Source organism: Rhinatrema bivittatum, chromosome 1 (assembly GCF_901001135.1).
Source record: "Rhinatrema bivittatum chromosome 1, aRhiBiv1.1, whole genome shotgun sequence".
NCBI lineage: Eukaryota > Metazoa > Chordata > Amphibia > Gymnophiona > Rhinatrematidae > Rhinatrema > Rhinatrema bivittatum.
The window spans coordinates 144,447,456-144,461,145 of record NC_042615.1 but is presented as its reverse complement, the minus strand read 5'-3'; the positions used below and the strand labels follow the sequence as shown (position 1 = coordinate 144,461,145).

The 13,690-nt window shown below is 41.1% G+C and overlaps 1 protein-coding gene across 11 annotated transcripts in view; it reads right to left on the bottom strand.

Annotated features, from left to right (window-relative positions):
- The window catches only part of FRYL (FRY like transcription coactivator), a 978,233-nt gene that overhangs the window by 330,561 nt on the left and 633,982 nt on the right, over positions 1 to 13,690 (bottom strand). For all 11 annotated transcript variants that reach the window (XM_029588005.1, XM_029588013.1, XM_029587996.1 and 8 more), the window contains 2 exons: positions 6,542 to 6,810; positions 5,287 to 5,482 (listed from right to left, as the gene is read on the bottom strand). In XM_029588005.1, coding sequence (XP_029443865.1) covers positions 5,287 to 5,482; positions 6,542 to 6,810 — 465 coding nt within the window. The remainder of the gene's footprint in view (positions 1 to 5,286; positions 5,483 to 6,541; positions 6,811 to 13,690) is intronic.

Genomic DNA, 13,690 nt, shown 5'->3' with positions numbered 1-13,690 from the left:
TCCCCCAAACTATATTGTTGGTACCAAATAAAGAGAAATATCTCCTTGAAAACAGAGACTTGAGAGTCTGGAATACAGAGTCATCCAGTCACTAATGGAAAAAATATCAGCGAAAATGGTAATACTCTGTTCACCGGTGGGATATTTAGGGTCATGAACGCTTATCCTGCAAAGTTCTTGGATAGCCATTCCACCGTGGCTTCCCTGCATTCCCGGTGCAAAGAGGCGACAAACCACTTTTAAAGGCTACAGAGCAGAGGGACAATGGTCAGGTCGCCCGAACTGTAAACGTTTCAACAGGCCTCAGGTCATGAACTATCTCTCTCATATAACCAAACCAGCCCCAATCAGTCCCTCCCATCATTCTTTTCCTTTTCCATCTGGTCCGCCATTTGCAGTGCTTCCTTTCTCACAGGACAAGCAGGATGGAAGTCCTCACATATGGGTGAGTACCGAGCTGAGGATGTCTGGACATGCACCAAATATACCCAATGGCGTGCAACAGGCATAACAACTGGGGTGGAATTTGGTAGAGGGCATCCTGAACCCCACCGGGCAGGTGGAAGGGTGTTGGTACGTTACGTTGGAAACAGGTTATGCAGGACAGACTGGCTGAAGATGGAATCTTGTCTTCCAGCTTTGTCCAAGCAATAGTGGGCTGTAAAAGTATGGAGAGAACTCCAGGTGGCAGCCCTGCAAATGTCAGGAAGCGGCACCGATCGTAGGTGTGCTACTGAAGTCGCCATGGCCCTCACAGAGTGTGCTTTAACACGGTCTTGAAAAGGAATGCCTGCTTGCTGATATAGCAAAAAGATATGCAGTCCGCTAACCAGGAGGAGAGAGTCTGCTTACCCACAGGTTGCCCTAATTTGTTGGGGTGGAACAAGATGAATAACTGAGTGCTCGTCCTGTGGGCAACTGTACAATCTAGATAAAAAGCTAGAGCCCGTTTGTAGTCAAGAGTATGCAGAGCCTGTTCCCCTGGATTGGAGTGGGGCCTGGGAAAGAAGGTAGGTAGTATGATGGATTGATTAATGTGAAACTCCAAAACTACCTTAGGTAAAAACTTAGGGTGAATGCGAAGTACCGCCCGGTCCTGCAGGAGTTTAGTGTAAGGCGGATAGGTAACTAGGGCCTGTAACTCACTAACCCTGCGAGCTGAAGTGAGAGCCAAAAGGAATATCACTTTCCATGTGAGATATTTTAGGTCACAGGAGTGAAGAGGCTCGAATGGTGGTTTCATGAGCTGACCGAGAACCAGATTAAGGTCCCAAGAAGGGGCTGGAGGACATAAAGGTGGCTTGATGTGGAGCAAGCCCTTCAGAAAGCATGTTACAAGGGGTTGTACTGAGATAGGGACATCCCCGACACCTTCATGGAAGGCGGCTACCACACTGACATGCATTCTGACCCCCATCTTACCCCCTCCAGTAAATGCACTCGCAGATGAGCTGGGTACATCAATGCCGGGCCTAAACCCAACTTATATAGGCAGTTACAGGCGGGGGGCAAACTCCTTCCTGGTTAGGGCAAGTTTGGCTGAGTAGTCCTGAAAGATCAATATATTTTTATTCTCATATGCAATCCGCTTCCCTATACGTATTTCCCGAAGAATATCAGCTTTGTAGGCAAAGTCTAAGAACATGGCAATAACCACTTGCAGGTGATCGTTTTGTATCTGGCGCACTCCTATTCTGTGGGCCCGTTTGATCCTTAGGGGCCCCTGCTCGAGATTCAGGCTCAACTTTGACGATATCCAGCCTTCCAGAAAGGGGATCAATTTAGCCTCAGATATGGATTCAGGTAGCCCCACCAGTCCTCGAGGCGGTCTTCCTGTTTCTTAAGTGCAGCTTGAACCTCGGTAAGCCGTGCAGTAATAGACATCAGCTCATCTTGATTGGCAGACACCCGGTGTTCTACTTCTCCCAGATGCATGTTGAACGCAGCCATCCGACTCGACACAGAATCCAATTTATCAAATATCTTTTTAAATTCAGGTTCTAACGCGGTTACCACCGCCGAATGAAGTTCCACCATGGTTGCTCACGCTAGGGATGTGGGGCCCGGAGCTGCTGCCGCGTCCGCCATTTTGGAGGCCTTAGAGCGCATTCTCCCATTCTTAGATTTGTCCCCGGATTCCCCTGGCAAACGCGTGGGCATACCTTAAAATACAGCCCTCAACGTGGGGAAGACCTGGTCCACGGCAGCAAGACAAGAGAAGGGGAAATTAGCTCCTGAAAAGGTCGATTTTGTGCGAAGGGTGCACGGAGCTGCGACGATCACATCTTGCTACATGCAAGGCGTCATGTAATCCCCAGCGAATGTTGTCTTTTCGCAGCTGTGAATTAGCTGGATACATCTCTTGCCAATTACGCAAAGTAAGTGGAGACAAAGCTGGAAAAAAAAAAGGAGATGGTGTTCCCTTTCCATTATTGTTCTTGCTTTCGAGCTGTATTGTAAATCCTTTCCTTCATAGCGAAGCTATGAAAACAGGTCACTATATCTTGTGGCATATTGTCAGTTCTTCTACCTAATGAGCAATGAGCCCATTCTATTTTAATATCAGAGGCTGAAAGGTCTGACGGGGGAGTGAGGCAGATTTGCTGAACAGTTTCCTTATTTAGAAAGTCGGGGGTCTCCTGGAACCCCACGTATACAGAGATTGGTATGGCGAGTTCTATTTTTTATATCTGAGTTTTTCCAACGTTGAGGAAAGGTCAACTCTAAGCGATGTACAGTCACTATGAAGGTGCACCATTTCTTCTGCCTGCATTTCAACGCGCATCTCGTTTTCATCCACTTGTCTCCCCAAGTCCGAAATATCCTCCTTTAGGTTGCTGATCAATTCTAGTATTTCTTGTTTGTGTGCTTTCAAGTCTTGTCTAATCTCGCAAAATCATTTGCTAAATTCAGAGCGCATTTGTTCTTCCGTGTCGATAGTTCTTGAGCTTCAATCAGGTTGAGCTCCAGGTCTGGGCCTTCTCCCTCCACCATTTTGGCAGAATCTGTCTCTTTCTCTGTTTCTGCTTTCCTGTAGGAGAAATGTCAGAAGTCCACAGATTTTCACCAGAAGGGCATCTGGCAGTGCTTATTGTGATTGTGCTGAGATTTTTTAGGGTAAAACAATGCTGATGCCTGAGATATTTAAGGGAATCTTAGGCTGGCTGGAGGAGCTCTCAGGTTAAGCTGCTGACCAGATCGAATATAACATTTCCTCCGGGACTCACTTATGATATATAGTTTTAACTACATTTTAAAAAATCCTAAAATCTATTCTAAGAAGAGACTTTTGGGGCTATGATTGTAAATATGGAAGGATATTACTATGCTTAGCTTAGATATATACATGAATGCCCTTTTCTTTTGCATACTAACTTCATATTCATTTACACTCTGTAGTCAGAATTATTTGCATTCCACATTTATATTATTATAGCTTGCTTATGGATCATTTCAAGCTTGTTTGCTTGGACATTACCAAGATCTGCCAGCTTTCTATTAACAAAAAAAAAGTCAACAGGCTATAGCACCAAATTTTAACTGGAGAAAATATCTCCATTAATTATAGTAATCTTGTCAAAGTCTTCATGCCCTTCTAATTTTTCACATTTAGTTGTTTAATGCATTTTTATTAGTATTATTTTAAAGTACTAGTTCCACTAATCTATATAACATACTCTACACTTTTATGATGAAAGAAAAATTACAGAAATATTCTATAAGTCAAAAAGAATAAAAAAAAACAAAAAGTCTTGATTGCAGAAGTTTTCACATCCATTGTTACAGCAATCCCAAATTAGCTACAGTTCAAAAAATTGCCTTAACAAGACCAATAAGTTTAACAGAGCCCAACTGTGTCCAATCACAGTAGCTGAGCGGATTCAGGTATTCCTGAAAGAAGAATCAAGCTTTTGTTAAATGAAGTGAATATGAGGCAAAAGATCACAACATACTGAACAAGAAGCTGCCGAAAGAACTCCAGAATAAGATTATTTAAAGCTCCAGAATAAGGGAAAGGTATAAGAAAATTTCAATGTTTTTGAATGTCCCTTGGTGCACTATGAGGTCCATCATTGTAAAATAGAAACAGTTTGGCATCACCAAGACATGCTGCAATTAGGCTGTCCTACGTAAGATCAGTGTAAGGTCTAAGATTACTTTAAAAGAACTAAAAAGGTATCTGTCTGAGACTGGAGAAAATGTTGACTCAATTTCAAGTTTATTCCACAAACACAGCATAAATTGGAGAGTGAGAAGAAGAAAGCCACTGCTGAAGAGAAGCCATATTATCTACCATATAGTGTTGATGAAGAAACACAAAGGGAACATTGTGCACATGTACAAGAAGGTTTTGTGGTCTGATGAGAGCAGTGTGGAACATTTTGGTCTCAATACCAAGCAATGTGTATGGTGTAAAACAAACAGAGCACAATTACCCTGCTAATACAAGGCTGATGTGTACCACTATAGTTTTGGCAGCATTATGTTGTGGGGAAACTTTGCAGCAGTAACACGGACAGGGAGGAATGTGAAGACTGAGGCAAGGATGAATGGTGCAAAGTACAGGCAGATCCTAGAGGAAAACCTGTCCCAGTCTGCCGCAGACTTGGGAATGGGGAGAAGATTCGCCTTTCAGCAGGAAAATGATCCTAAGCAAAAGCAACAATAAGGTGGCTCAGGTAGAAGAAAGTGAAAGTCCTTGAATGGTACAATCAAAGCCTGGAACTGAATCCAATAGAAAACCTGTGGTAAGAGATGATCCCCAACCAACATGAATGAGCTTGACCCCTTTTGCCAAGAATAATGAGAAAAAATTGCACCATCCTGCTGTAAAAAGTTGGTAAGACTTACCCTAAATGACTTATGGCTATTACTACAAACAGGGCTTCAAAAAGGTGTGAAGACTTATGTAATCAAGGCTTTGGGTTTTTTAAATTTTTAATTATTAATTATTTTTGGAATACATCTACAATTGTTTTGTTATGATGAAAGTGTAGAATATATTGTGCAGATAAACAAAAAGCTCATACTTTAATATATTTTGATTTGTATTATTTTTAGACCGCAGAATGTGAAAAACCTCCAAGGGTGTGAAGTTTTACAAGGCACTGCATTTTACTAATTGAATGCTAGGATAAATGGATTCAAAGTTGTCAGCATTGTTTACTTTTAAATTGCTGAAATGCTTGTTGCCTCAAGGCAGACTACTCTTAATTACTATAAACTATAGAGTGCAAAATAAGGATTCTGCAAGCATTAGAGCCAGAAACTCTTGCCGCCACCTACTTTTGAATCAATGCTATATCCACTGTCAGGAGTAGACGCCAGCGTCTCAGGAGGGGAACATCGCACAGAACCTGCAGATGTGGAAGATGATGCAGAAGTTGCTGCACTGCAGCAAAGAATTAGATAGTTTCTCCAAAGTCCAATATATGAATCACTGCCTGTGACTGCAGTTACTTTCTTGGCATTGATGGGGCTGCTAAATAGAAAAACGAGTTTTTAATATAAGTCATGCAATGAAAATGATTACAACTTTTATATTACATACAAATAACGTATCATAAATGCAATTAATCACTGTCAAAACCATTATTAAACTGTGCATACTCTTGGAATTTAACATAATGCAAGACATAAAACATGCAGCAAGAACTACAGTGACAACTCAAAACAGTCTTAATAAACCTTCACAGTATAAAAGAACCATTCCCAAATTAGAAAATTTCCAATGCCATTTGATAAACCCAAAATCTAAGATTAAAGTATATAAATCCATTGTGGCAGCATATGTTTCAATCCTAACAAACTAAAAGTATAGACTAATTTTCAAAGTGGTGTGCGGGCACACATGTGTATGCGTTCATAAGCCCATGCCCAGGAACGCGGCTATTTTATAACATATGCATATATACATGCATGTTATATACGCACGTATATACAATAAAATAGCCCGACTGCGTGTACGTGCGCTCAATTTTATGTGGGCTTGCGCCTCTTGCGCAAATGCCGCTTCTACCGCGTAAGTGGGGGGATTTTATTAGGCACACGCACCAACGCCATTGCCAGTTTTCACCGTTCATTCCCAGATTGCCCAGGTTAAGAGATAGGACTTCCAAACCTCCCCTAGTTTAATGGCCTCCCATCCCCTGTTAGCCCCGACCTTTAAAACCCCGCTGATCTGCCTAGATTTTTTTTTTGTATTTATAAAAGTTACAAGTCATCCACAGCAGAAGTAAAATTATGTGGCAGGGGACCCTTATGCGAGCCAGGATGCATAAGTATTTACACACAAATTCCATGCTAAAATTGTGGAATGCTTATGCCCTGCCCAGACCATACCCACACCCCATCTCTTTTTGGAAATTTTTCATTTAAACACACAGTGGCATGCATGCGCATATCCAGGCAGCTTTTAAAATCCAGATGCGCATATCAGGCTTATAAAATTCAGTTTTTAGTGGGAAACAGAATTATAATAAGGCATGCAAGAAAAGTATTTAATTTATAGGATTTAAAATAAAACAAAATGAGCACTAACTTTATGTCAACCTGTGGAGACAACAATTGAAGTCGTGTGTACGAGAACATCCAGGCATAGCTCACAGATGTAGGGCAGTGTTTAGGTAGATTTTCTTGTTTCAGGAAACTGGAGAGGCTTATTACCCATGGATCTTGGCCCTGAGTCACATGAGCAAATATCCATATATGTGATGGACTGACCACATCAAACTGGTGACTAATGGGTGAGGAGCTCCATTCAGCTAGTGTCTGCAAATCTATTGCACCTGGACAGTATAGCAAGGTTGTCTGTTTAAATAAAAAAAAAATAATTAGTACTATGTGTGTGTGTATATATATATATATATATATATATATATACACACACACACACACATATATATATATAGCTCTCTGTGTATGTGTATATTATCTTCCAAATGTTTTTACACAATAACTACAACTGAACTGAAAAAATCAGCTAATATAATCACCCATACGCTGACTAAAATCATAAACATATCCCTAGAAGAAGGAACAATGCCGGATATACTGAAAGGAGCAATAATAAAACCAATAATTAAGAAAAAAAAACAGTGATCCCCTTATCCTAAACAACTACAGACCAGTATCAAATCTTCCTTTAATAGCTAAACTAATTGAAAAAACGGTACAGAAACAACTAGCTGAACACCTGGATAACAATAACATACTGTATCCTTCTCAACACGGTTTTCGAAAACACTACAGCACTGAGACTCTGCTCCTCTCTCTAACAGATAACATTCTAAGAGGCTTTGATAGTGGTAAACACTACATTCTACTAATGCTTGACCTATCGGCAGCCTTTGACACAGTAAACCATAAAATACTATTAAACAGACTGGAAGAAATCGGATTACATGGCCTAACATTAAAATGGTTCAGATCATATCTAAAAAACAGGTTTTTCCAAGTTCAGATCAACACATTATCAGAAAAAATTAATCTCAAAACAGGAGTTCCACAGGGATCAGCCCTATCTGCGACCCTCTTTAACATACACATGCTGCCATTATGCCACTTACTTGCAGGGCTAGGAATTATACACTACATTTATGCCGACGACATTCAACTAATTCTACCCATAGAGGACACTCTAGAGAAAACATTAAACCTAGCCAACATGTACCTAAGCATTATAAAACAACTACTGATACAAATGGAACTTGTAATTAATATTGATAAAACAGAATTTCTTCACTTAGAACGAAAAAATTCTGAAATCAGTCAAACATCAATAATACTCAGACAACCAGAAAATTGAACTAGCAGAAAAGTATGTAACCTGGGAATAATAATAGACCCTGAAATAAATCTGAAACAACACATATCACTAAAAGTAAAGGAAGGTTATGTAAAACTCATAGTACTCAGAAAACTTAAACCACTGCTAACTCAAAATGACTTCCGAACAATACTACAGGCACTAATCTTCTCCAGCACAGATTACTGCAATGCCCTTATGTTAGGACTACCTAATACAACATTAAGACCACTGCAAATACTTCAGAACACAGCAGCTAGAATACTAACTGGAAAAAGAAGGAGGGACCATATAACTGAAACCCTAGCAGAGTTACATTGGCTACCAATTGAACACAGAATTAAATACAAAACCCTATGTGTATCATTCACAAACTAATTTATGATGAGAAATCAGACTGGTTGAACACAGCATTACGGGTACACACTCCACACAGGAACCTCCGCTCAGCAAATAAAGCATTCCTAACCATTCTATCAGTTAAAACAGCAAGACTGACACAAGTGAGAGAAAGAGCCCTATCACTAGCAGGACCCATAATCTGGAACACAATGCCTCCAGAGATCAGGCTACAAAGTGATCTCAAGACATTCAAGAAAAACATAAAAACATGGCTTTATAAACAAGCATTTTACAAAGAGACAGGAGAATAGAGAGAAATATTTCAGGAAAAGACAGAAAGGCACAGACATACAGTCCTTAGGACTATACAGTAGATTAGTCTATGAACTCTACACCACAATAAAACATAACTATAATACTGTGTGTAATAAAACTACCGGTGTAAGTACCTTGGTACAATTGGTCATGAACTATTTCACTAAATGACTATGTCTAATGATATATTGTAACCGAACCTTTGACGGCACCTGTTAGAATGTACTATAGTACACTTTTACCTACATTAAATATGTGCCTACATGTAAACCGTTTCGACGGTATTTAACTTAGTAACGGTATAGAAAAGTGTTTAAATAAATAAATAAAAGATTACCCAATGTTAATAGACTGATGTTAGTAGTAAGTAGCAGACCTAGAAATCACACAATTCCTTGAGTTAACATTGATTCTGAGAGTCCTTGGGGAAATCAAAATATCCCTGGGCCACAGCTAACTAGATTAAGTAATAATTTATGCATTCTAAAACTACTATAAACCAGAGACCCCTCCTCCAACCAGTGGGGTTTTCAGGAAATCCACAGTGACTACACGAGAGATATTTGTATATACTGTCTCAACTGTATGCAAATATATCTCATGAATATTCATTGTGGATATACTGAAAATCCAACTGGCAGGAGATCCTTGAGAATAGGTTTGGGAATTCCTGCCCTACATCTTATGTTTGGAAAGTAATCATGAAGTAAAGTGAAAAACAAGCTAAGATGGCATCAAAGTCCCACCTTTCCTTTATTCCATTTATACTCTCCATCTTTAAACTTTCTCTCCAGGCAGCTTGCCTAGGGGACGGTTCCAGAGATCCTGTCTGTCCCTATGTTTGAGGGATGCCTCATCCAAGGCACATCCTTCAGTGCTGCTCACTGGCCAACTGGGACTGCCATAGTAATGGAAGTTAACTTCCTTGCCCCTATCCCCAGGCCTGCATGTACCACATGACCAGCCTTGATGAACAGGAAATAAAATCTGGATACCCTGCATCAGAACATGTGGTGTTGTCAGCATGAGAATTTCTATATAAATTATATTTTACTACATAGAAACAAAACACATAACAGTACACTTGCACTGATAGGCTCCTATATGAGAGTTCCCATTCTAAAGAGCAACGTACGAACTATTGTTAACTTGTCCTATGGTGGTTACCAGTCATTACATTAGCTTTCCTGGATATGTTAGTTTACTCTCCTGATGAGAGCAATAACAAAAACATTCTGCCTGCGTGCCAGAGTAATTCATATTTTGTAGTTTCAAGCAATTAAGCTTTCCTGTTACTTTTTTTTTCATTTTGGATTGTTACATCTACTTTACTTCTAGAGTAAATATCATGATTATTCAAATACTCTATCACATCACTAGTAACACACAATTTTTGTTCCCAAATTAAATTTAATGTTGCATCCTCCAGAACAGACTAGCAACTCTGAGGAAGGCTTTAAACTAGTATCATTGAGGATAGGTAAACAAAGCCCCGAGGTAAGTGAAAGTCCTCAGGTAAGTAAAACATTAAATGCTTGTACAAGAATAGGAAAAATGGCAACATCTGGAAAGCTATGTACAGTTATACTCATTGTATTGGAAATAAACTCCCAGATATTGGTGCAGTCATGGAAAAGGCTGTCTTGTGTGTAGTGGCTGTTGGAGACATGAAACATGAAAAACTATGCCTGCGATATAGTTATACCACACTACAGACTATTCAGGAAGGACAGGGTGGGTAAGAAGGAAGGAAGGGAGAGAGGATGAGTGGTACTATATATAAAAAAATAGCTAACAATAAAACTACAGGGCTTATGAGATAAGGAGATGGCACTGTTGAATAATCTCAAAAGAAGGAATTGAACTCTTTATACTGGTGTAATATACAGACCATCACAGACACAAGAAATAAAAAGATTTAAAGATAATATTCACAAAACTGCTATGAAATGAGAGGTGCTATTGCTAGGAGAATTCAATCTGTCAGATGTTGACTGGGACATCCTGGCTATGGTGTCTTCTAGAAGTAGGGAGAGCCTGGATTTTCTGCAAGGAGAACTGTTCCATCAACTGGTAACAGACCCTATAGGGTACAATACTGGACCATGTCTTACCAATGGGGAAGTATTTTTGATGTTGGAATTGGTGATCATGTGGTATCCAGTGATCACCTGTGTGGTTCTGTATTAGAGCACAGGTGACAAAAGTTCATTCAAAAGGTGAGGGTCCAAGATTTCAGTAAAACTAACTTAAAATTGGTGGATTGGTTGTTCACTGTTTCAAAAAGTACAAAGACCAGCAGACATGCAATGAAGTTATTAAGTAGTACATTTAAAACAAATAGGAGAAAATATATTTTTACTCAACGCATAATTAAGGTCGGCATATCAATGCCAGAGGATGTGGTAAAATATGTTAGTATAGCTGGCTTTAAAAATGTTTGAACATGTTCTTGGAAGAAAAAAAGAGGTGGACTTGAGGAAATCCATTACTTATACCTGGGTAAGCATCATGAATCTATCTACCTTTTGGGATCTTGTAGGTACCTGTGACATGAACTGATCACTGTTGGAGAAAGCAGAGTTGTTTACCTATAAAGGGTGTTCTCAGAGGACAGCAGGATGTTAGTCCTCACACATGGGTGGACCATGAGATGCAGCTCCAACACAGAAAACCTATGTCAAAGTTTCTAGAACTTTGACTTCCCACACTATATCACATGTCCATGCGGAGTCCTTCTTCAATCTTATAACATAGAATTATATAAAACAAAAATAGGAGAAACCCAACTTCATGGGGTGGCTGGCAGGTTTCTGAGGATAAACAGGATATTAGTCCTCACACATGGGTGAATCCCTAAGTACAAGCTGCACCCCAACATAAAAAGGGACCAAAAGACACCCAAACCAGGTGCCAACAGGCATAACAGTGCTCCTGGTAACAGAGGGGGGAGACAACCTGAATCCAAACAACAGGTCCTAGGCAGGAGAGAGTTGAGTTCTACACCTCAAACAGATTCCGAAGGACAGACTGGACAAACCTACTGTCGCATCGCCCATCCCTACCCAAATAGTGAGATGTGAATGTGTGAAGAGAACTCCATGTCGCAGCCTTGCAGATCTCCTTCATGGGAACTGCTTGCAAGCGAGCCAACAAAGCTGCCATGGCTCTGACAAAATAAGCCTTGACATGCCCCCAAGAAGCAGTCCTGCCTAGGCATAACAAAAGGAGATGCAAATCTGCTAGCCAATTCAAAGGTGCCTGTTTGGCAACAGCAATGCCCAATCTATTCCTATCAAAAGAAATAAAAAGTTGGGTGGACTGTCTATGGGCTTCTATCCACTCCAGATAGAAGGCTAAGACTTGCTTGCAGTCCAAACTGTGCAGGGCTCATTCACCTTGGTGCAAATGGGGCCAGGGAAAAACAGTAACAGGATGATGAACTGGTTAAGATGGAATTCTGTCACTATCTTAGACAGGAACTTAGGGTGCTTACGCAAGATCACCCTGTCATGATAAAACAGTATAAGGTGGATAAGTCACTAAGGCCTGGAGCTCACTGATCCTGCACATTGAAGAGACTGCTAACAAAACAATGACCTTCCTCCAGGTCAGGTACTTCAAGTCACAGGTACTCATCAGCTCAAAAGGAGCTTTCATTAGTTGAGTAATGGAGAAATTACTTACCTGATAATTTTGTTTTCCTTAGTGTAGACAGATGGACTCAGGACCAATGGGAATAGTGTACTCCTGAGAGCAGATGGGAGACTGAGTCAGATTTCAAAGCTGATGTCAGCCTACATATACCCGTGCAGGAAGCTTAGCTCTTCAGTATTCTCCTCAAAAATCAATTGTGGATATATATGTTTTACCAGTTTTTCAACCAACATTTAAGCCTTATTCATCACATAGCTATATTATTAAAATTGTTACCGTTCCATGTTGGCACATGTATAACTTGTAATTTATACCAATTTACCTTGAATATCCTTTGGTGCCTTTATGTAAACCGTTGTGATGGTGAACTAACTTAATGATGGTATAGAAACGCTTTTAAATAAATAAATAAATGTGTGCTCTAATAACTTGATTAACTTGGTTAACTTGATTAACTAGGACTGGTTCAACTGATTTCCAAATTGGAGACAGTCAGTGCACTCAACAGAATAAAGCAGACACCCGGCAACTAGGGTGTCTTGAACTAGGGGTAATACCTGGCTTACCCTTGCTTGTCTTGTTCTCGGTGTTTGTCACCCGAGTTTTCCGGATTCCGGGGCAGCCGTGGGCGGGATGCTGAGTCCATCTGTCTACACTAAGGAAAACGCAATTAACAGGTAAGTAATTTCTCCATTTCCTAACGTGTAGCCAGATGGGCTCAGGACCAATGGGATGTACAAACATTACTCCAGGACAGGGCGGGAGGCTGCCTGTGGCCCACTTAGTACTGCCCTTGCAAAGGTGGTGTCCTCCAGGGCCTGGACATCCAGGGGGTAGGACCTGGAGAAGGTGTGTATGGAGGACCACGTCGCCGCCCGACAGATCTTGGCGGGCGACAGCATCTTGTTTCCGCCCAGCCCACTGCCTGGGCCCTTGTTGAGTGGGCCTTGACTTGCAGAGGTGGAGGCTTCCCTGCCTCTACGTAGACCGCCTTGATTACTTCTTTGATCCAGTGGGCTATGGTTACCCGCGAGGCCGCTTCCCCGTTTCTTCCCGCTGTGAAGGACGAATAGGTGGTCCATCTTTCGCACAGATTCCGATCTTTCCAGGTATTGGACTAGGAGTCTGCTGATGTTAAGATGGCGAAGAAGGCGTGAGTCTTCCGTGTCCTTATGTTCGTCTGGAGATGGTAGCAAGATGGTTTGGTTTAGATGAAGTTGAGAAACCACTTTCGGTAGGAAGGAGGGGACAGTGCGTAGCTGTATGGTTCCTGGTGTGAACCTGAGGAATGGTTCCCGACAGGATAGCGCTTGAAGCTCGGAGATGCAACAGGCTGAACAAATTGCCACTAGGAATGCAGTCTTCACGGTTAGGAGCCATAGTGATAGACCGCCTATTGGTCTGAAGGAAGTACCCACGAGGAAGTCTAGTAGATTGAGATTCTATAGGGGTACCAGCTACTTTAGGGGTGGTCGGATTTTTTTGACCCCTTTCAGGAAACAGGAAACATCTGGAGAGGTTGATAGGCTGATGCCATCCTCTCTGGCTCTAAAGCAGGCCAGCGCAGCC